The 19,574-nt window shown below is 38.3% G+C and overlaps 5 protein-coding genes across 7 annotated transcripts in view; 3 read left to right on the top strand and 2 right to left on the bottom strand.

Moving 5' to 3' along the window:
* The window catches only part of LOC119068609, a 44,895-nt gene extending 42,872 nt beyond the window's left edge, over positions 1–2,023 (top strand). Inside the window, exons 14-16 of the mRNA XM_037172268.1 lie at positions 344–1,091; positions 1,155–1,381; positions 1,581–2,023. Of these exons, the coding sequence (XP_037028163.1) occupies positions 344–1,091; positions 1,155–1,381; positions 1,581–1,790 (1,185 nt within the window). The 3' untranslated portion in view covers positions 1,791–2,023. The remainder of the gene's footprint in view (positions 1–343; positions 1,092–1,154; positions 1,382–1,580) is intronic.
* A 6,753-nt stretch (positions 2,024–8,776) lies between these two features.
* On the top strand, positions 8,777–10,598 carry LOC119068613 (trichohyalin-like). Its single transcript, XM_037172273.1, has 2 exons — positions 8,777–9,748; positions 9,810–10,598. Exons 1-2 carry the CDS (start codon positions 8,986–8,988, stop codon positions 10,520–10,522), a joined length of 1,476 nt encoding a protein of 491 aa, XP_037028168.1. The 5' UTR covers positions 8,777–8,985; the 3' UTR covers positions 10,523–10,598.
* On the bottom strand, positions 10,576–13,986 carry LOC119068612. Of its 3 annotated transcripts, none has more exons than XM_037172270.1 (6): positions 13,790–13,986; positions 12,905–13,719; positions 11,824–12,204; positions 11,567–11,761; positions 10,844–11,049; positions 10,576–10,684 (listed from the first exon to the last, which is right to left on the bottom strand). In XM_037172270.1, the coding sequence occupies exons 1-6, from the start codon at positions 13,830–13,832 to the stop codon at positions 10,633–10,635; spliced, it is 1,692 nt and encodes a 563-aa protein (XP_037028165.1). In that variant the 5' UTR covers positions 13,833–13,986; the 3' UTR covers positions 10,576–10,632. The 3 variants fall into 3 exon arrangements, with proteins under 3 accessions (XP_037028165.1, XP_037028164.1, XP_037028166.1); XM_037172269.1 differs by having other exon boundaries at positions 10,577–10,684; positions 11,824–12,189; positions 12,872–13,719; XM_037172271.1 differs by having other exon boundaries at positions 10,664–11,049; positions 11,824–12,189; positions 12,872–13,719.
* Positions 13,987–14,813: 827 nt separating this feature from the next.
* LOC119068614 (probable phosphatase phospho2) lies at positions 14,814–15,825 on the bottom strand. Its single transcript, XM_037172274.1, has 2 exons — positions 15,641–15,825; positions 14,814–15,535 (listed from the first exon to the last, which is right to left on the bottom strand). The coding sequence occupies exons 1-2, from the start codon at positions 15,647–15,649 to the stop codon at positions 14,822–14,824; spliced, it is 723 nt and encodes a 240-aa protein (XP_037028169.1). The 5' UTR covers positions 15,650–15,825; the 3' UTR covers positions 14,814–14,821.
* A 745-nt stretch (positions 15,826–16,570) lies between these two features.
* Positions 16,571–19,112, top strand: LOC119068615 (probable ATP-dependent RNA helicase DDX52). The gene is made up of 7 exons (XM_037172275.1): positions 16,571–16,744; positions 16,814–17,029; positions 17,090–17,275; positions 17,350–17,678; positions 18,010–18,343; positions 18,416–18,726; positions 18,793–19,112. Exons 1-7 carry the CDS (start codon positions 16,667–16,669, stop codon positions 19,091–19,093), a joined length of 1,755 nt encoding a protein of 584 aa, XP_037028170.1. The 5' UTR covers positions 16,571–16,666; the 3' UTR covers positions 19,094–19,112.
* Positions 19,113–19,574: the final 462 nt, after the last annotated feature.

The following is a 19,574-nucleotide window of genomic DNA, read 5'->3' on the forward strand; positions in this document are numbered from 1 at the left end:
TACGGAGATCTAACAAACTCACCATGGCATCGTTTGTGCCACAGAAGTCATCGTTTTTCTCGTCATTCTGAATGCCACGATAAGCTGCACTCAAAATTCTAAAAAATGGTCGTTTATGTACAAGGCAACTATTTTTTTTCAGAAGTAGAATGGAGCTGGAGGATTGTGGCATTGTGACTGCTGAAATTGTGTGAAATTTTAATTTTCAGCTCATTTTTGGTATAGTTTATGATCAGTTTTGCAACGTTAGTTCAATAAACAGAACAGTCAACACAAAGTCATTGCACTCTCTTGCAGACGAGTGACACAACCCTATCACAAAAAAAACATATTTTGTTTTCAGATACGGCCGAATTTCCGTCCCAATTTTAGACGTCCACCATTCTCAACGAAAAAATTGAACACAACCGTTGTTTCGAACGAAATTCTACCCACCACCGAATCCATTGTTCCGACTTATCAACCGAATCGTAGAAGACGTCCAACGACAACAGCAACAACAACATCGGCACTGATTCTAACGACAACGGAACCTAGTAACAAAAATACCATCAAACGTAAATATTCGTCTCGGCCAAATATCGACCGTCGCAGATACACACCGTTGTCCACATCGAAAACGACAACGTCTACCACTGAAGCAACGGTTACCCGAACCGAACCGTATCGGACCACAACCAATAAGTTTTTCAGACGTCGATATAACTATTTCTCAACCACAACGAAACAACCGACAAAAAATGCAACCGCCACCACGCCAACAACAAAATCGCCGGTACATGAGAAGGTTGTAGAAGAGAATAAAAACCGATACAATAATGTCGATCAAAAAATTGAACCGAGTATTTTGGATACGAAATTCGTTAACAATCGATTCAATCAAATTGGCGAAAATCTAAAAGACGACGGCTTAATTGAAGCAATCACAGCTACCATATCGAAAGCACCGCTTCCCGTATCAGCTTCGTCATCAACATCGAAATATTCCAATACGTACAGTTTCTTTAGTGGCGAGGATCGTAGGGACGTTACAGATTCGTACAATACAGAAGAACCAATCACTAAACGGATCGGAGTGAATTTTTCGACCAGTAAATTTTTGCAGAAGCTTGTTTAGTGAGATCCGTTGTAGAATGAATGCTCTTTTTTCGCAGGACGAACGATACCTAGACGAATAATTACAACAACCGCAGCAACAACAACAACCCCATCACCGAGACGCGAATATTTACAAAGACGGCGACCTCAGCCGTTTGAGAGGACACAGCGTTTGGACTTTAGATCCGAAGTGCCAGTTCAAGAATACAATCCCATTCATAACGACTATGATTACTATGATGATGGTAATTTGGGAATCGTTGACAGTCACCACCATTCAAAGGTAAAATTAAAATCACATTCTGTTCACCATCCACTTATTCGACCAAATACATTTTCCGAAATTCTCATTTTAATTTAACAAATTTCCGGTGCCAAAAACTAAATATAATACAGAGTCCGACAAAGAGAGGGCAAAAGAGCAGACAAACATAAAAATTTGATTAAAATGTAATTCCACGTCTCTCTCATTGCCGTTTCAGATAAAAGTTATACTGCACGATTTCGGTATAATCGAATGTTTGGATCAAGGAAATTTTCCCCATCCTCTATCCTGCCGTAAATTTATCACATGTGCCAAAATGGAAATAGGGGGCGTGGTAGGTTGGGAATATACTTGCCCAAAGGAATTAAGTTTTGATCCGGTTGGCGGAATGTGCAATTATTCAGCTGGACTTGGTTGCAAAGATTGAATTTAAAATGTTTGGATTTTCAATGTGCATGTTGATTGTTTTTCTTTTTCTTATTTTTTATTAAGTAAGTTATCTATAAAACTAGTAAGAGCATTTTAGTGTAACTTAGTGTATATTCAATTCCGTGTTACTCGTACGACCAATAAAATATAAATCAATGGGACAAAATTTATGGAAATTTTACTTCTTGGTTGAAATTCACTGAATATTTTTTTGTGAAAGCGTTTTCCTACATTTTCTTGAATTTTCCACTAAAAAATGAAAATATGGAAAAACGTTTTCACAACAATAGTCCGTTGAATGAACACACTGTAGAAGCTATTTTTTCATCATTTATCCTATTAAAATGTGAGACATTTTCGGCAATTGAATTTTCGAGGCTCTAAAGTTGTGATAGCATGTCAAAGGTAAAACGAAAATTGGTTCTACTGAATTTCATTAGGTGACAAATAATGAATTAAAAATCAATCGGTCCAAGACAAATGGTTAGCATTTCTAATTTCTACTCAGATTTTTTTCCATTATTTTACACTGCCAAAATTTGTTTTTGATACACGGTCCGGTCTCAGTACTATATTTGGAGTACCACTCACGCTTGAAGTGTGTGGCACCAATACACTGCTGTTTCTACTTAGGTATCTCAAACAATAATTTGGTTAAGTATGTACGGCTGATTCAGACTTACCTTTCAATAAGCTCCTTTCCCCAATCGTCATCGAATTTTTCGATGCCCATTTTCTCCTTTAACTAAGGGACTCACTAAAAATTCATATACTGTGTTCGTTTGCATCCACATGCTATATTGCTGTCTATAAGCGACGTATGTGCTTCAATATTGATATTTATTGTGGAATGAATTGATGGACGTTGTAGTTCCAGAAGCTGTAATACAAAATTATTTGAAATATTTCGGTGGCTCTGTTAAAACAGTCAAGGTGATCAGTAAAAAATCCAAGATTTTTTTTCATGTTATTTTGTTTAGCTTTAAACATTACAGCGTTCGTCTTATCGTCGATAAAGATTGGATTTTTTTATTGACCACTCATTCCGTTTGATCTTCATTTTAATTTTCATTGCTCCAAGATACGTTAAATTGCTTCAAGACAAAATCGTTATAAATCAAATACCAATATCTCAAAAGAGCTCCACATTTTATTATCACAGATTCTATCAATATTCAAGTCTTCTCCAAAATCGTTACACAAAAAGTTGTTGAACTTATTGCTAATTGTGAAACTGTATGCAGATTTTATTTATGACTCATGAGATCAAGTCCTTCGAGCTTAAGACGAATTGGACCATATAATATGTATAAGTACGATATATATTAAATAAGTATAGCAATAACTAAAGCAATGATTAACTCAAAATGGCTACAAATAAAACCGAAAATTGGAAAAATTTGGTATCGATTCGTATATAGTGAATTTTGTATTAAATTATGCATCGAAATTAAAACCTAAAATTGTATAAGAACCAAAGAATTGGAATACAATAAAATGACAAAAAAAATATTTTATCAAAAGAAGAATCAATTTTATATAAAAGGAAAGCCATAATAAAATTAGCCGTAAAAACACAAATGTTAGTAATGTGACACTTAAATTTATTAGAAAAAAAATTAGGGATCTTCTCAATGAGGACCTTGGCTTAAAAACAATAATAAATTAATTTAGATTAATAAGATACTTAAATACTGGCATTATACTTGTTTAGTCGTCGAGGAGATGAAATTTAAAATTAAATTGACTAAATGACTTATAATCAATCTTTTTTTTAAATTGTTGTGACTAGAAATCCAGTCAAGTTTGTAACAGCTCTTAGGCAAAATAGACTGACAACCTAATTCAGCGGTACGGTCAACGCACTTCAGGCAAAAGTGCTTCTAATGACAGCTCCCAATGTATGAAAAAGATTTCTAATTTTTTTTACATTGCCAAAATTTGTTCGATACACTGTCCAGATTCAGTACTCTATTAAGCAGGAACTATTTTTGAGAAATCGGATTTCTCAAAATTCTCAAATTTCTCCAATTTTAAAACATGGTTTAACAATGTAATTTTATGTGCAGAGATACATAAAAGTAACCAGAGAACTCGTACAGTCGAAAAAGAGTAAGAAGAAGTAATTAAATCCTTCGATATTCAGTTTTCAAGTATTTATCAAAACTAGTTGTCTAAATCAGTTCCAAAAACGTTTAAAATATTGTCTCCCGGGTAAAAAAAAAAGTGGTCGTGAGACGTCTTTTCGATACAGCTTTTTTGTATGGAGGCGAGACGTCTCTTTTTCGACCTTTGAGACTGGTTTAGTTCTCATAATTCATCCGAAATTCATCAGAATTCATCCGAAACTGTGGAGAAGTCTCGTTTTAAATATTTTTCAAAGATGTTTGAGGTTGGATGAGTAGTCTCTTTTCAACCTTTTACGAGTCTGTTTGAGACTGTAAGAGTAGTCTTCTTTCTAATATGTTGCGAGACTTTCTGAGATTGTCAGAGTAGTCTCATTTACAATATTTTTCGAGAATCTGTAAGACTGACAGAGAAGTCTCATTTGGAATAATTTTTTTGGACTTCAAGAGACTGCCGAGTAGTCTCATTCAGACTTGTTTGTGTGTGTGAGACTGACAGAGTAGTCTCATTTCTGCTTTACGAGACGGTATGAGACCGGATGAGTAGTCTCATTTCGACTTTTTGAGACGGTATGAGACTGAACGAGTAGTCTCATTTCGACTTTTTGAGACGGTGTGAGACTGAACGAGTAGTCTCATTTCGACTTTTTGAGACGGTATGAGACTGGATGAGTAGTCTCATTTCGACTTTTTGAGACGGTATGAGACTGGATGAGTAGTCTCATTTCGACTTTTTGAGACGGTATGAGACTGAACGAGTAGTCTCATTTCGACTTTTTGAGATGGTATGAGACTGGATGAGTTGTCTCATTTCGACTTTTTGAGATGGTATGAGACTGAACGAGTAGTCTTATTTCGACTTTTTGAGACGGTATGAGACTGGATGAGTAGTCTCATTTCGACTTTTTGAGATGGTATGAGACTGAACGAGTAGTCTCATTTCGACTTTTTGAGACGGTATGAGACTGGATGAGTTGTCTCATTTCCACTTTCTGAGATGGTATGAGACTGGATGAGTAGTCTCATTTCCACTTTCTGAGACGGTATGAGACTAGATGAGCAGTCTCATTTCGACTTTTTGAGACGGTGGTCTGATGATAATTAAAAAAAAAAGACTGTTTGAGACGTCTCACATTTCGAGTTTTTTTTTTTAACTTTTTGAGTTTTTTTATTCTTTTTGAGAGGTCTCACATTTTGAGTTTTTTTTTATTCTCTTTGAGACGTCTCACATTTTGAGTTTTTTTTATTCTCTCTGAGACGTCTCACATTTTGAGTTTTTTTTATTCTCTTTGAGACGTCTCACGTTTTGAGTTTTTTTAATTCTCTTTGAGACGTCTCACATTTTGAGTTTTTTTTATTCTCTTTGAGACGTCTCACATTTTGAGTTTATTTATTCTTTTCGAGAGGTCTCACATTTTGAGTTTTTTTTATTCTTTTTGAGACGTCTCACATTTTGAGTATGTTAGACTGTTTTTGAGTCTCATATTCTCTGTCCCGTTTTTTGTCATTTGTTACTTCTCTGTTGAGTTCATAGATGGCCACAACTTTTCATTTCTCTTACAATTCACTAGATCCAATTTGTACCGGAAGAAGTTGACTGAAATGATTGTAATAATGTTTAGTAATATTTTGATTTTTTTTACCTTTTTTTTATTTTGTGATGTATTTTGCGGTCACCCATCCAAGTACTAACCGCGACCAATGATGCTTAACTTTCGGATCGGACCACCAACGACGTTACGCTTGCTGCTAAATCTGATATATCTATTGGCAGTTTTATTTTTGAACCGTTGTTACAATTTCCGAGACTAAATGAGTGGTCTCTTTTCGAATAACTTTTCTTTGCACCTTCCGAGACTGACCGAGTAGTCTCGTTTCAAATATTTTCCGAGAATGTTTGAGGATGAACGAGACTGAACGAGTGGTCTCTTTGCTAACATTTACGGGTGTGCGAGACTGGAAGAGTGGTCTTATTTGGCAAAAATATTTTCTTAGACTTTTGAGAACGGAAAAGTGTTCTCATTTCGACAAAATGTTTTCTTGGACTTTTGAGAACCAAAAAGTGGTCTCATTTGGCAAAAATATTTTCTTAGACTTTTGAGAACGGAAAAGTGTTCTCATTTAGAAAAAATGGTTTCTTGGACTTTTGAGAACGGAAAAGTGTTCTCATTTGGCAAAAATATTTTCTTGGACTTTTGAGAACGGAAAAGTGTTCTCATTTCGACAAAATGTTTTCTTGGACTTTTGAGAACCAAAAAGTGGTCTCATTTGGCAAAAATATTTTCTTAGACTTTTGAGAACGGAAAAGTGTTCTCATTTGGAAAAAATGTTTTCTTGGACTTTTGAGAACGGAAAAGTGTTCTCATTTGGCAAAAATATTTTCTTGGACTTTTGAGAACGGAAAAGTGGTCCAAGAAAATATTTTGTCGAAATGAGAACACTTTTCCGTTCTCAAAAGTCTAAGAAAATATTTTTGCCAAATGATAACACTTTTCCGTTCTCAAAAGTCCAAGAAAACATTTTGTCGAAATGAGAACACTTTTCCGTTCTCAAAAGTCTAAGAAAATATTTTTGCCAAATGAGACCACTCTTCCAGTCTCGCACACCCGTAAATGTTAGCAAAGAGACCACTCGTTCAGTCTCGAAAAGTATTAAATCGGAGACCACTCGGTCAGCCTCATCACGTCTAACAAAAAAAAGTCCGAAAAGACTACTCGTTCATCCTCAAACATTCTCGGAAAATATTCGAAACGAGACTACTCGGTCAGTCTCGGAAGGTGCAAGGAAAAATTATTCGAAAAGAGACCACTCGTTCAGTCTCGAAAAGTATTAAATCGGAGACCACTCGGTCAGCCTCATGACGTCTAACAAAAAAAGTCCGAAAAGACTACTCGTTCATCCTCAAACATTCTCGGAAAATATTCGAAACGAGACTACTCGGTCAGTCTCGGAAGGTGCAAAGAAAAATTATTCGAAAAGAGACCACTCGTTCAGTCTCGAAAAGTATTAAATCGGAGGCCACTCGGTCAGCCTCATGACGTCTAACAAAAAAAGTCCGAAAAGACTACTCGTTCATCCTCAAACATTCTCGGAAATTATTCGAAACGAGACTACTCGGTCAGTTACGGAAGGTGCAAAGAAAAATTATTCGAAAAGTGACCACTCGTTCAGTCTCGAAAAGTATTAAATCGGAGACCACTCGGTCAGCCTCATGACGTCTAACAAAAAAAGTCCGAAAAGACTACTCGTTCATCCTCAAACATTCTCGGAAAATATTCGAAACGAGACTACTCGGTCAGTCTCGGAAGGTGCAAAGAAAAATTATTCGAAAAGAGACCACTCGTTCAGTCTCGAAAAGTATTAAATCGGAGGCCACTCGGTCAGCCTCATGACGTCTAACAAAAAAAGTCCGAAAAGACTACTCGTTCATCCTCAAACATTCTCGGAAATTATTCGAAACGAGACTACTCGGTCAGTCTCGGAAGGTGCAAAGAAAAATTATTCGAAAAGTGACCACTCGTTCAGTCTCGAAAAGTATTAAATCGGAGACCACTCGGTCAGCCTCATCACGTCTAACAAAAAAAAGTCCGAAAAGACTACTCGTTCATCCTCAAACATTCTCGGAAAATATTCGAAACGAGACTACTCGGTCAGTCTCGAAAGGTGCAAAGAAAAATTATTCGAAAAGAGACCACTCGTTCAGTCTCGAAAAGTATTATATCGGAGACCACTCGGTCAGCCTCATCACGTCTAACAAATAAAAGTCCAAAAAAGACGTCTCGTTCATCCTCAAACATTCTCGAAAAGTAGTCGAAACGAGACCACTCAGCTTCTCTCGTTCATTCTTGTTCATTTACAGAAAATAAATTAAAATTGAGACTTCTCGTAAACTGAAAAAGTCAATGAGACCGAAATGAGACCCTTGAGACTACGTATTTTATGGTCTCACTGAGACTGAAATTTTTACCCGGGTACATTGTTAGACACGTAAAAAAGTTAATTTTCCTAAATTTTATTCAAAAGAATAAAAAAGATATTTTGTAAAATTTTGAGAAATTTAAAGAAATATTTCTCAAATTTCTCAAAGCCTCCAAATCATGACTCCTGTACTACTATCACTACTATACGAAAGAAATGCAGCGCCTATAGGCTACTTCGCCGAATGGAACGCACTCACTAGCCGTGGGGTAAACAACCATTTGACTACGTGAGTGCGAAGAAACAGCATGACATATATTTTGATATATCAGTCAAATGCGTCAAATGGTTGTTTACCCCACGGATAGTGAGTGCGTTCCATTCGGCGATGTAGCCTATTAAGATAGCATTAGCCTCCAAATATTTCTTGTGTTCATGCTGTGATACCACTCATTCTTAAAGTGCGCCGGTACGATGCAAAGGAATTTTTGGTTATTATGTCTAGAACTGCTAATCCAGTGCCTGTCAACCTTCGAAGACTATGAAAAATTCGTTTAAAAAAATGCTCTAAAAATTATGTTTTCTCTGTTCAATCGCGAAGTGGGAAGCTTTCGTTGCCTTATCATAAAAAAATCTATTGAAAACTTAGGTTGAAAGACTTTCAGGTGAAGAAATTCACCTAAAACTTAAAAAAAAAGACCAAATAGATGACATCCGCGAAACAAAAGACCCTATTTGCCCCGAAAGTCAAGATAACATCGTTGAAATATTAAAAGAATACATTTCCATTGGCAATACAATTTTCTGCGCATTCAACAGTTAGAAGTTTGGTAATGACCCCTTATTGCACATACGTATAATATATTCATCTATTGTATTTATATTGATCCAACAATACAAAAGAGTGTAGCCGCTGAAAATAGCACACACACACACGAAAAAAACTCATAAACAAAATGAACATAGCAACCGGCGAAAAAGCAACGCTTTTCGTAAATTCGAAATTCAAAAGCATACTTCATTCAGTCTTATCCGTTGTGAGTTGTAGTTGTTTCTGTCGAGGAGTTCTTATTAATGTAACAGAACGTGTGAATAATTCTCCTTTTTTAAACCATCAATTCTTTTGCCAATCTATTTGTTTCCCCAAAAATGAGTGACGATAAAGTGAAGCCGTCTGGAAAGTCGATTCTTTTGCATCAAAAAGAGTGGAATGGCATACTTCAACACCTGAGACGTGGGGACGATGTCAAAATTGATGCACAAGCTGATCGCGAATACAAGAAATATTTGTATGAGGGCTCTCGCGCCATGACTGATAAATGGGAAAATTCGGTAAAAGCGACCATCAAAGCGAGAGAGGACGAAAGGCTGAAACTTGAACGCCAGAAAATTGATGAGGCCGCCGAACGTTTTCAAAAATTAAAGGAAAGCGATGAAATGAAACGTTTCGAGGAAAACACCAAGGCAAACGAACAAATGCAAAAATTGAAAATGGGACCACGCTTATTAGAGAGTGCGTATGCGACCAGTGAGTGTGTTGCTGTCCGTGACATGCAACGTTGTGCGAATGCCAAAGCAGAAAAAATGAAACGAGAACATTCGTTGGCAATGGGTCGAGAAGCTGTAGCCCAAGATCAACAGTATGCTGAGCAACAAAGATTGATTATGTTGGACACAAGACGTAAAAAGGACGACTACAAGAAAGAACTGCGAGAATTCATCGAAACGAAGGAACGCAAAGATGCTGAAATGAAGAAGGCTCAATGCGAAGAGGAGAAACTGGAGCATTGCCAGATTGACAGTGACCTTGCTGCCCAAATGAGCAAGGAACGTCGCATTTTGGAGAAGAAAAAAGAAGCCAAACGACTAATCGCCCTGGAGGCTATGCAACTGGCTGAAAAGAGACGTATACGTAAGTTGTTAGGCCCGAATTATCTGATCAGATCAACATGAGTTCATGTTCTGTGTTTCAGGTGAAAAGCAACAAGAAGCCTTGGAAAATCAAGTTGCGTCATTATTTTCCGAAGGCAACATCATCAGCGACATTAAGCACCGTAATGACAACGAGTTGAAGCGCGAAAGAAGTTCGTTCCAGAGTAATGCTTGGAAAACCGCCCTGACCGACATCAAAAACATTCAACAGAAGGAAGATGAGATCATCAAACGCAGTGTTGAGGAATTCCAAGCCAAGTTGAAATTTAAGGATCAAGCCAAGGTCGAGGAAAGACGTCGCCTGAAGCAAATGCAAATCAAAAACCATCTGGACGATCTTGCCAGAGAGAAGATGCGAAAACAGCGCCAAGAAAACGAGATGAGACGTGACATTGAGAATCGCGTCCGGAACGAAGAGGTGAATGTTCTGTTCGATCGCCAGATGCGTCTGGACACGATGAATCGAGTGAAGGAACACCGTCGAGTAATTACCGAACAAATTGAGGAACGGCACCAGCGTGAACAGGAGAAGGACCATTCCGATCTGATTTGTTTGGGTGAACTGAACGAACAAGAGGACCAGGCATTTTATAAGTATGCCAATGAACTGGTCAACGAGACGCTAGAAAAGGAGCGCTCGATTAAGCCGCTGGTGAAAGTGATGGACGATTATCAGCGCACGAACTTTTTCCATTCGAAGAAGTTGATTTATGGCGTCGATGAGTTGAAGGCCATGCGACCATCGAAGAAGTAATGGATGTTGGAAAAATTTGTTGAATTGAAAACGACTTTTTGTTTTTCAATTAAATTTTTTTATTTAAAATCAAAAATGTCGGGCGTTTATCTTTGGTTTTTTCCGATTCTTTATGTGTCTTGACAAGGACGTGCTTCATCGGCGGAAATACAGTCGGTGAATCTAAAATTTGATTTCGATTGCTCAAATGGACTCTTAATCTTAAGCAAACTATAAAAATTCTCTACATTAAAAATGGCCAATCAAGGCTACAACTACAATCACCTGGCACTGGCAACAAAGGCACATTATTCATATTTTGAGCAATTCTCTCCCACTTACAATTTGATTGGCTTCAATTTCTTCAACTTATCCTCTACACTCGTTGAACGTGGACGGTTCGTCAGCGGCTCCTTAATCCTATTCGTCGAATTACTCTTGACCAGACGATTAATCATAATTTGTCGATCGCAAGCTATTATTGCCATTTGTTCAGCTGGGGTTTTCGTTACGAATATGTGCGATAAATTGTAACGATTCGATTCCAACTGAAAGAGAATTTTGAATTGATTCAACGAACGGAATGTGTTGACAGCAGTTATATTAGGGTCTAGTGTCTCGTTAAAGATAGACCCAGCAATATTATTGCGGTGCAACAAAAAATAAGATTAAGTTCGGGGAAGTAAGTTTCAAAGTAAAAACATTGAAAAAGCTGCCAGAGTATCTGAACTGGCAGAAAACTTTATACCTCTCACCTTGGGAACTTTAATGCAATACTATAATGAGACATCTAAGCAACTTCACATCGGTGAGCACGGTAATTTGAGTAAGTCAAAAAAAAACACTTAGGGCCGAGTAACCTTCCAGTTCTTGACCTCACAATTTCGATTAGCTTGGAACTAATCGACTTCTAGCCATTTTCTAACGATGACCATCGATTCAGGTCCCTTCTCAACTTTAAAGGTTGGTTTTCAATTTACTGATGAACGAGGGCATCAATTACTTCTGTGTCGAGATTGCATCGTAAACCGACCCGAGGCAATTATTCTCTTAATAAAATTTTACCTGCTGCAGAAGATTGTGCTTCATTTGAATGTCAGCCACACTTTCAACATCGGTGTGCTCGAAGTGAAGGTCAATGACCAAATATAAACTATCACGGATGGTCTTGATAACTTTCTGCACCTGTTCGGTTTTGAATAACCGTCGAGTTAGGTATCCCCTGACGAATGCATTTATCTTTGTAGCGGCTCGAATTTCCTGAGGAAAGGAAGTGATTTTATTTGGGTGCCGGCGACAATTTTATTTTGTAAAATATCAACCTTGTTTTGCCGGTCATCGTTGTCATTGATTTCGAGCAGGGACACATTTCCGTTGACATCATTCATCAGATGAGTCGTACTGTCTAGCACCGTGATATTATCCTGATTCTTGAGCAACGTTGACACACCATCACCAATCAATTCTTTTATTTGCATGAAAAGATTGCACTGGAAGGCATCTTGTTTCACTTTCACTTCCGACATAAGCTTCCTGAGAAAGTCATCCTGTTCCCGTTTTTGCTTGTCCAAAAATGAGACGATTTCGTTGCGAAATTTCTCTTCAATGTTAGCAACGATTTGTGCAACCCGAACATCTACAGAACTCGTATCGTTGGTGCAGCATTCATAATTGACGGTATCCGTTTCGCTAATTGAATTTCCCTGAAATAAAGACAATGATGGGTCTGACGAAAGAAAGATAGTCAGACTCAGGTGTGAAAGTTTTTAGAGTAATCAACAAGATAGTAGTATACGGAGTGCCGAGCAATTATAAAGATGGAATGACTGGGGATCCATGTCATTGTCGAATGGCCGAGTGTGGATGAGGTGATGTTTATGACACACCTATACAGTTAATGTTATTATTATGATTGCTCAGCAGTCTCGGCTGCATAACGGTCACGACGCAGATATCGGTATCTGGGGCGTACCAGAAATGCAATCGAGAACGTAAACATTTATTGAAAATGGTTACGCCTCATTCGAGACGTAAACACTTGTGCGTTTACGCCTCGACCTAACATGAAAATGTAGATTTAGTTCATAAGTTTCCGTCGAAGAATAAACACGTCTCTCAAAACACTCTTTATTTAACCTACTGGGACGAATAGAACTCCACATGGGACATGGAAAGAATGGAAATTGTTAAATTTGAACATGAACTTTTGCGCGTAGAATGGAAATTCTAACATTTGAACATGGGCTTTTGCGCGTAGAATGGAAATTCTAACATTTGAACATGGACTTTTGCGCGTAGGATAAAATTCTAACATTTGAACATGGACTTTTGCGCGTAGAATGGAAATTGTTAAATTTGAACATGGACTTTTGCGAGTGACGATTCCATCGATGAGGTAGGTACCTTGCGTGCTGAATTGCTTACAGCCGACGATTGTTTGGCTACGCCTTTTTGTGGCCGTTCTCTGCGAATATCAACCGCGCCAATGGTATTATTCTGACATTTTCGGATCAGTTTGTCTGGTAGATTGGAAATGTTGTCGGATGGAATCCGGGCCTTCCTGAATGGGAATGGTTTCAGTGGACATTTTTTCGTTTTTGGAGTCGCATTTTTCTTCGTCTCGGGTCTCCGTTTTTCTACCGGCTTGGCAAACACTTTTGTTTGATTGAAGTGTCTTAATTCCGTTCCGGTCGGTGCATCAACATCAAGCGTCGGTAAATTGGATGGAACTACAACCATGGGTATACCACTGCATTCCAACTGTTTCAAGAAGCACTCACTCGGCTCGTCAACAATGAACGAATCTGAGCGAATCAATTTTGGCACAACCGTATTCTCATTCTCATTCGACTGATCGGCCGGACCTTGCTGGTCATTGACATTCTCCGAACAGTCGACGGTTTCAGTAGCAGCCGAGTTATCGTAATCGAACCCGCGAATCGACGAAATTTCCCAGTCGGAAATGGATGTTACAAAATTTTCATTATCAAGGTCGGTGGGATTCTCCGATTGACCGGAACAGCTTTCAATGTCTTCCACACAATACCGAGTATTTTCCTCCGTTCGATCTTCTTCAATGTTTGTGTGTTTCGCTACGTCGTCCGTTAGGTTTTTATTTTTCTCAGCCAAACGTCGTTCAATCGCCAGAGCCTTGGCTTTAAATCGTTGGATTTCTTCACGTTTGCTCTCCGATAGGCACGGTCGAAGAATCGGTTTTTCTATGAGGAATTGTACGGAAAGTTGTGTCAGTTTGCCACACCGATTATCTGAACGCAATTCCAAAATTACCTTCAATTTTAAACACTGACGAAAAGCCAATTCCGTTGAACATGATCAGGTTGCTGTTATCAAATTCAATTCACATTGAAAGGTTTTCTACTATGGTTACTATGGAGATGAAAACAAAATACAAGTGGAATTTTAAACACTGAACTGATGATATGCGCGGAGTAAGTTTCGACCGTTTCGACTTTAACTGACTGACGTAACTGGTGGCGCCGGTGGCGCACTAAAACAATATTATAGATTCCGTTTCCAACGGTTCTCTGTTGAACAGAGAAAAAAGTGGCGCTTGATTTTAAACTTTACATTCTCTGGAACGCAAATAAGATTAAAAAAAAAACATCAAAAGTGATGGAATGATTTGAACGCCTGTAGGCAAGTCAAAGAATTTTTGGAAACTATACCAGCAAATTACTGCTAAGCCTAACCCGCCCTTCGCTGCGTGGTTTAGTTGGAATCTTAAGAGTCAAGACTTCAGGCGATTGGGGTACAAGCGGTCTCCGATTTTAATGAGTGATAGCTCGTTGGATTCGTCTTTCATTCTAGGAAACACGTATCTTTTACTTTTTCTAAAAAAAAATGTTTTCTGTGAAAAAAGCTCAAAAGTCGAAAGGATACCGAAAACAGTTTTTCGGCAATAACTCAATAAAAAATTATTTTAAATTGTTGTAATGTCGCGACACATCGAAGCGTTTTTCTATTGATAAGGTAAAAGAATAGTAGACGACAAAAAATGACCGCCGTAGTACCGTTCCAGTCAGATGTGAGTTACGAATCTCGTTACGAATAAGGACCGTGACTAATGTGAGACTTTATACTTTTATGTCGAGAACGGGGTCTTTTTTTGGGAATTTAATTCTGAAAATTTAGGGAAATTCCTTCTAAAAAGGTTCCGTAAAATTCTGAAATGTTTTCTCATCATTCTCAGAATCAAAATTTCCAATAATAGGCCTGCTTTAGATCATTAACAGTCGATATTATAAAGGATTTTTAAGAGTCAGAATGGATCTCTCGTTACAAATGAAATCTATTTTTCCGTTAAATTTTTTCCTTTATTTGTTTCAGTAAATCGTTTCCATTGTCCCACAACAATGTTTCTGCTTTAACAACGGTACTTTCAGCTAACAACTGTACCAACTTAAATCCCACCCGAGCACAGCCAAAATCTTCAGTCCGCAGTCTCGTTATGGGACAGTAGTCATTTCTTCCGTCGCCCACATAGAAAACTTTATCAAAAGTAATTTGATCAGCCGCCTTCCGTGCAATGTGTTCGTCCAAAACTTGACCTTTGCATAAATTCATCTGACTCATTGAACAGGTGGTTTGCTTGTGAAACGGCTGAATGGTGAGCAAACCGTCTTCGGTGAAATTTGCCGGATTGGTGTACACCTTCTCGATCAAGTTTGTAATTCCGTTAGCTTCGCACCAACTTCGTATGAATTCCATGTTCGAGTCACTGATGATAATGATTTCAAAATTCATTTCCACCAAATTTCGGATCAATTCAATTATTCCAGTAACTTCATTTATCGATGTTATCGCTGCAACAATTTCATTTTTGGAAACATTCAATTCATGTAGAATTTTGAATATTTCAGCCATGTATTGAGTCCAACCATGCTCAGCGCTGTACAGTTGTTTAATGTCATCGGGTATTGTGAAGGACTTAGGAATCAAGTCCCGAACAACTATGTCGCTATTGTCGTTGACGATTGTATGATCGAAGTCGAATGCAGCTAAATACTTTGGTGCCTGGAAATATGCACAAAATATGTGAGAGGATAAAAGGAATTTGATGTTCGCCGGTTCTGTCTGTGTTTTTATCTGACATTGGTCCAAAATACAAAAACTACTCACTTTGTCCATGATGAAACCCTTACGAACGGCTCTATTTGTAATTTGCCGAGTCAAAATCTGATTGAGGTTAGTAGACGGATATTTGTTTTATACCGAAACTTTTGTTTTGAAAACTGAAATGTGACGTTACATTGTTTTGGTGTAAAAATATTCGAAGAGCGACCGAGAACGACTTTGCCCATAGTCGACGTTCACTTTTTATTGATTTCGAATAATGTGTTACCGATGTGTTTTCAGTGGGCTCGTGACGGTGAATGCTTCCGACTCACACTTTTTGTTAGTTTTTATTTTCATTTCAAAGTCACTATTGCATGGACCGCATGATATGGCATTCTGGCATTCATGGTTTGTATCGATTCAGAAATCGGCAGCAGAACTTCAATGCTTTCGGTGTATTCGTGAGCAGTACTATCTATCAAGCACATACAAGAGCGCACTTTTCGAAATGAAGATTCCTTCCAACAAAACATTTTTTATACAACTTTGGTAAACTGACTGGTGTCACAGAGACTTATCGATTCTCGTCTCGGACGATTTTCTGACCACTGAATAAAGGAAAAAATATGTAAAATGAATTCGATCCATTACCTGCATGTTACGCAGGCGTGGGAAATATTAATCCGGATCCAGAATATCCATTGCACGCACCACTACCATTCTCCCAGCCAGCTAAATGCCAATCGATGTTCTATCGATTTCGATCAGTGCGATGTCGCAACCATAGCTATCAAATCTGAAGACATTATTTTGTTAATTTTTCTAATGCATCAGCTACCCTGCCCATCTTATACTATCCTACCCTAAGTTACAAATATCCCTACACTATGCACCTCACCTATTTTCCATCGATTTTCAAAAATGGTGGCGCCTTTATGATCATCGCACAGAGCCTGTTCACATCAAAACAGATTAATGTCAAAAATCCACATGGGGGAACAATGGCAACGTGAGGTTAAAATCTTCTGTTTACATGCTGTCATAACAGAAACAGTTCTGGAATTTCGATTCAATTTTACACAAGCGGAAATGGACGCTAAGGAATTATTTAAACAATTGAGCTGTGGAGCTATTTTCACGAAACCAATTGCTTCAAAGTCATATGGAGTAAGGATTTCCATAGAATCGCCGACATTACGTTTACTAATCGTCTGCCTTTGAACCGTAAATTTTCAGCAAAGTACTGTCACTTCGAGCTACATTAAGAAAGAAATAAAAGATGAAGAGCCGTCTGTTGACTCGGATGTGTCGATCAAGTCAGAGGATGAAAGTGACAATGAAGGGCAAAGTACGCAGATCCAAATATTAAGCGACTCGGCAATGCCAGTGCAGGTGTCAAAGAAAAAGAAAAAAGTGACTGCCGAACAGTTGAAAAATTGGGAAACGGAGAAGGTAAGTCGAAATCTTCATTTACATTCAACCAGTTCACCCCCATTGATCCACTGATTCCAGGTCAATCATTTGAGAAACAAATACCACATCCATGTGAAGGGATCAAATCCTCCGGATCCGCTCGAAACGTTCGATGAAATGAAAACAAAATACAGCATCGATTCTCAAGTGTTTGACAATTTGTTCGGCTGTGGCTACAACGTTCCTACACCCATTCAGATGCAAGCGATTCCGGTTATGGCTAGTGTATGCTTTTCATTTCTTTTTTTTTCGATTGATAAATCATTCCGTTGATCTACATGATTCGAATTTGTCAACAGGGTCGTTCTTTGATGGCATGTGCTCAAACTGGATCGGGTAAAACGTCGGCATTTCTCTTACCCATAATCAGAGACTTGAAAAAGCCTAAGAAACGAGGCTTTCGTGCTGTAATTTTGTGTCCAACACGAGAACTCGCTAAGCAAACGCAACGTGAATGTCTACGGCTGGTGGACGGTCTAGGACTACGTGTTCATATATTGAGTAAAGTCAACCAGGCGGAAAGTCGGTACGGTGACAAAAGTAACAAGAAATTCGACATTCTAATTACAACACCAAACCGTGTCTGCTATCTGTTGAATCAGAAGCCGGTTGTGTTGGACTTGAAGAGGTAAGTACACCTATAGAGTGAGTTGAGACTCAATTTCCTGCAAACTTGATTAGAGACCTCGGTAGTGACCACCAATCATCTGACATTAGTATAGACGGTTCACTTTACGCACTTACTTCATTGCAAGAGCATGTGTGTTTCATTGAACAGTTACGCTACATGTTCAATTTTCATCCATTATATTCATCGTCGTTTCACTGCTACCACTCTGAATCAAGTAAAATTTTCTATCGAGGAATTTGTAGTCTATCGAGGAATTTGTAGTCACTTCCAACATTTGTGCAGAATAAAAAGAAGAAAAATTAATTTTCCAACAAATTTTCCTTTCCAGCGTAAAATGGCTGATATTGGACGAAGCGGATAAACTGTTCGAAGAAGGCAAAAATGGATTTCGCGAACAATTTGATCAAATTTACAAAGAGTGCTCGAGACCTTCGATAAAAGTCGGTCTATTCAGTGCCACTTGGACGAATGCAGTGGCAAAATGGTGCCGAAAGAACCTCAAAGGTTTTCTGACCATCACCATAGGCCAGCGAAATGCCGCCACCGATTTAGTTGAACAGGAACTCGTTTTTGTCGGAAGTGAAGCTGGTAAATTGCTCGCATTCAGAGAAATGCTGCGAAAGGGACTACAACCGCCGGTTCTAGTTTTTGTAGATAGTAAGGTAAGTTTCCATTGAATTCTGCAACCAGTGCAAAGTCGTGATAAAAATTAAAATCAAATTAAATCCCAAAAGGATCGGGCGCAACAACTTTACAAGGAATTAATGTTCGATGGCATTAACATTGATGTCATACATTCGGATCGGAGTCAACAGGAGCGCGATAATGTGGTCAAAGATTTCCGTGAAGGCAAAGTGTGGGTGCTGGTGTGTACGGAGATAATAGGTCGTGGCATTGACTTCAAAGGTGTCAATCTGGTGGTTAACTATGATTTTCCACAATCGGCTATCTCATACATTCACCGAATCGGTAGAACTGGTCGAGCTGGTAGACGAGGTAGGGCGATAACGTATTGGACGCAGAACGATACCATCAATTTGAAGAGGTAAGTTCATTGTGGGAAGTTTCATATCTCGTTGATGTATTCATTGGCAAAAATGTTTTTGTTTAGCATCGCAAAGGTCATCAAAAATTCCGGTTGTCCGGTGCCCGAATACATGTTAACGATGAAAGAGCATTCGAAGAAGACGAAAAAGAAGCTGAAAAAAACAGTCCCAGAACGTGAAGATATTAGTGTAAAGCACGCTGCCCGAAAACATGTCAAAACGAATAAATTCGACAAGAAAAAGGTGAATGGAAAACCGATTCAAAATGGAAAAGTGGGCAAGGCAAAATCGAAGACGAAATTTAAGAAAACAATGAAGGCGGAGGGTAAAAAGATGTCTGTTAAGAGGGCGGCCGATGGCAAATAAATCATATACATAACTGCAACTCCGCTCTTTTCTCTTGTTTACGAAAACCACCAGCCAAAGGAATCATCAAAAAAATCCTATCGGCATATAAGAACTCAATGTTCAAATGGTGGTCCGAACAATACATAAATTTCACACCAATCGGCACACTTAACAATTAATTTCAGATTCAGTCCATAATTCGAACGCTCTTCATAAATTCATAAATGTTTCCAGATTGTTTCAAATTGATTGTTTGTAAGATATGCAAACCAAATCTCCTTCAGACGTATTGGCGACGCTGGCCGATATACGGTATCAGTGTAGATGTAGATAAATGATGGAATTTGTTTATGTACTGTCCGTTTGACAAGAGGATCGCGACGGTTCAGCAGGGGGTTTTGAACATTTGTTTTTTACACGTTGGCACACGTGCTCTTGTCAGATTCAAGATTCTTTTCCTTTTTCACAAAGTATAATAATCAGCCGTAACCTTCATCAA

This window comes from Bradysia coprophila (genome assembly GCF_014529535.1).
Source record: "Bradysia coprophila strain Holo2 chromosome X unlocalized genomic scaffold, BU_Bcop_v1 contig_20, whole genome shotgun sequence".
Classification (NCBI taxonomy): Eukaryota; Metazoa; Arthropoda; class Insecta; order Diptera; family Sciaridae; genus Bradysia; species Bradysia coprophila.

What these genes read in the sequence shown, in the direction of transcription:
- LOC119068613 (XM_037172273.1), top strand. Translation starts at nt 8,986, where the DNA reads ATGAGTGACGATAAAGTGAAGCCGTCTGGAAAGTCGATTCTTTTGCAT. An exon ending in GGCTGAAAAGAGACGTATAC is followed by an intron (nt 9,749 to 9,809) that starts GTAAGTTGTTAG and finishes TCTGTGTTTCAG; the next exon opens with GTGAAAAGCAACAAGAAGCC.
- LOC119068612 (XM_037172269.1), bottom strand. Translation starts at nt 13,832, where the DNA reads ATGTTCAACGGAATTGGCTTTTCGTCAGTGTTTAAAATTGAAG. An exon ending in CGATGGAATCGTCACTCGCA is followed by an intron (nt 12,190 to 12,871) that starts AAAGTCCATGTT and finishes AATTCAATTAGC; the next exon opens with GAAACGGATACCGTCAATTA. An exon ending in AGCACAATCTTCTGCAGCAG is followed by an intron (nt 11,050 to 11,566) that starts GTAAAATTTTAT and finishes ATTCTCTTTCAG; the next exon opens with TTGGAATCGAATCGTTACAA.
- LOC119068615 (XM_037172275.1), top strand. Translation starts at nt 16,667, where the DNA reads ATGGACGCTAAGGAATTATTTAAACAATTGAGCTGTGGAGCTATTTTC. An exon ending in AAAATTGGGAAACGGAGAAG is followed by an intron (nt 17,030 to 17,089) that starts GTAAGTCGAAAT and finishes CACTGATTCCAG; the next exon opens with GTCAATCATTTGAGAAACAA. An exon ending in TAGTTTTTGTAGATAGTAAG is followed by an intron (nt 18,344 to 18,415) that starts GTAAGTTTCCAT and finishes AAATCCCAAAAG; the next exon opens with GATCGGGCGCAACAACTTTA.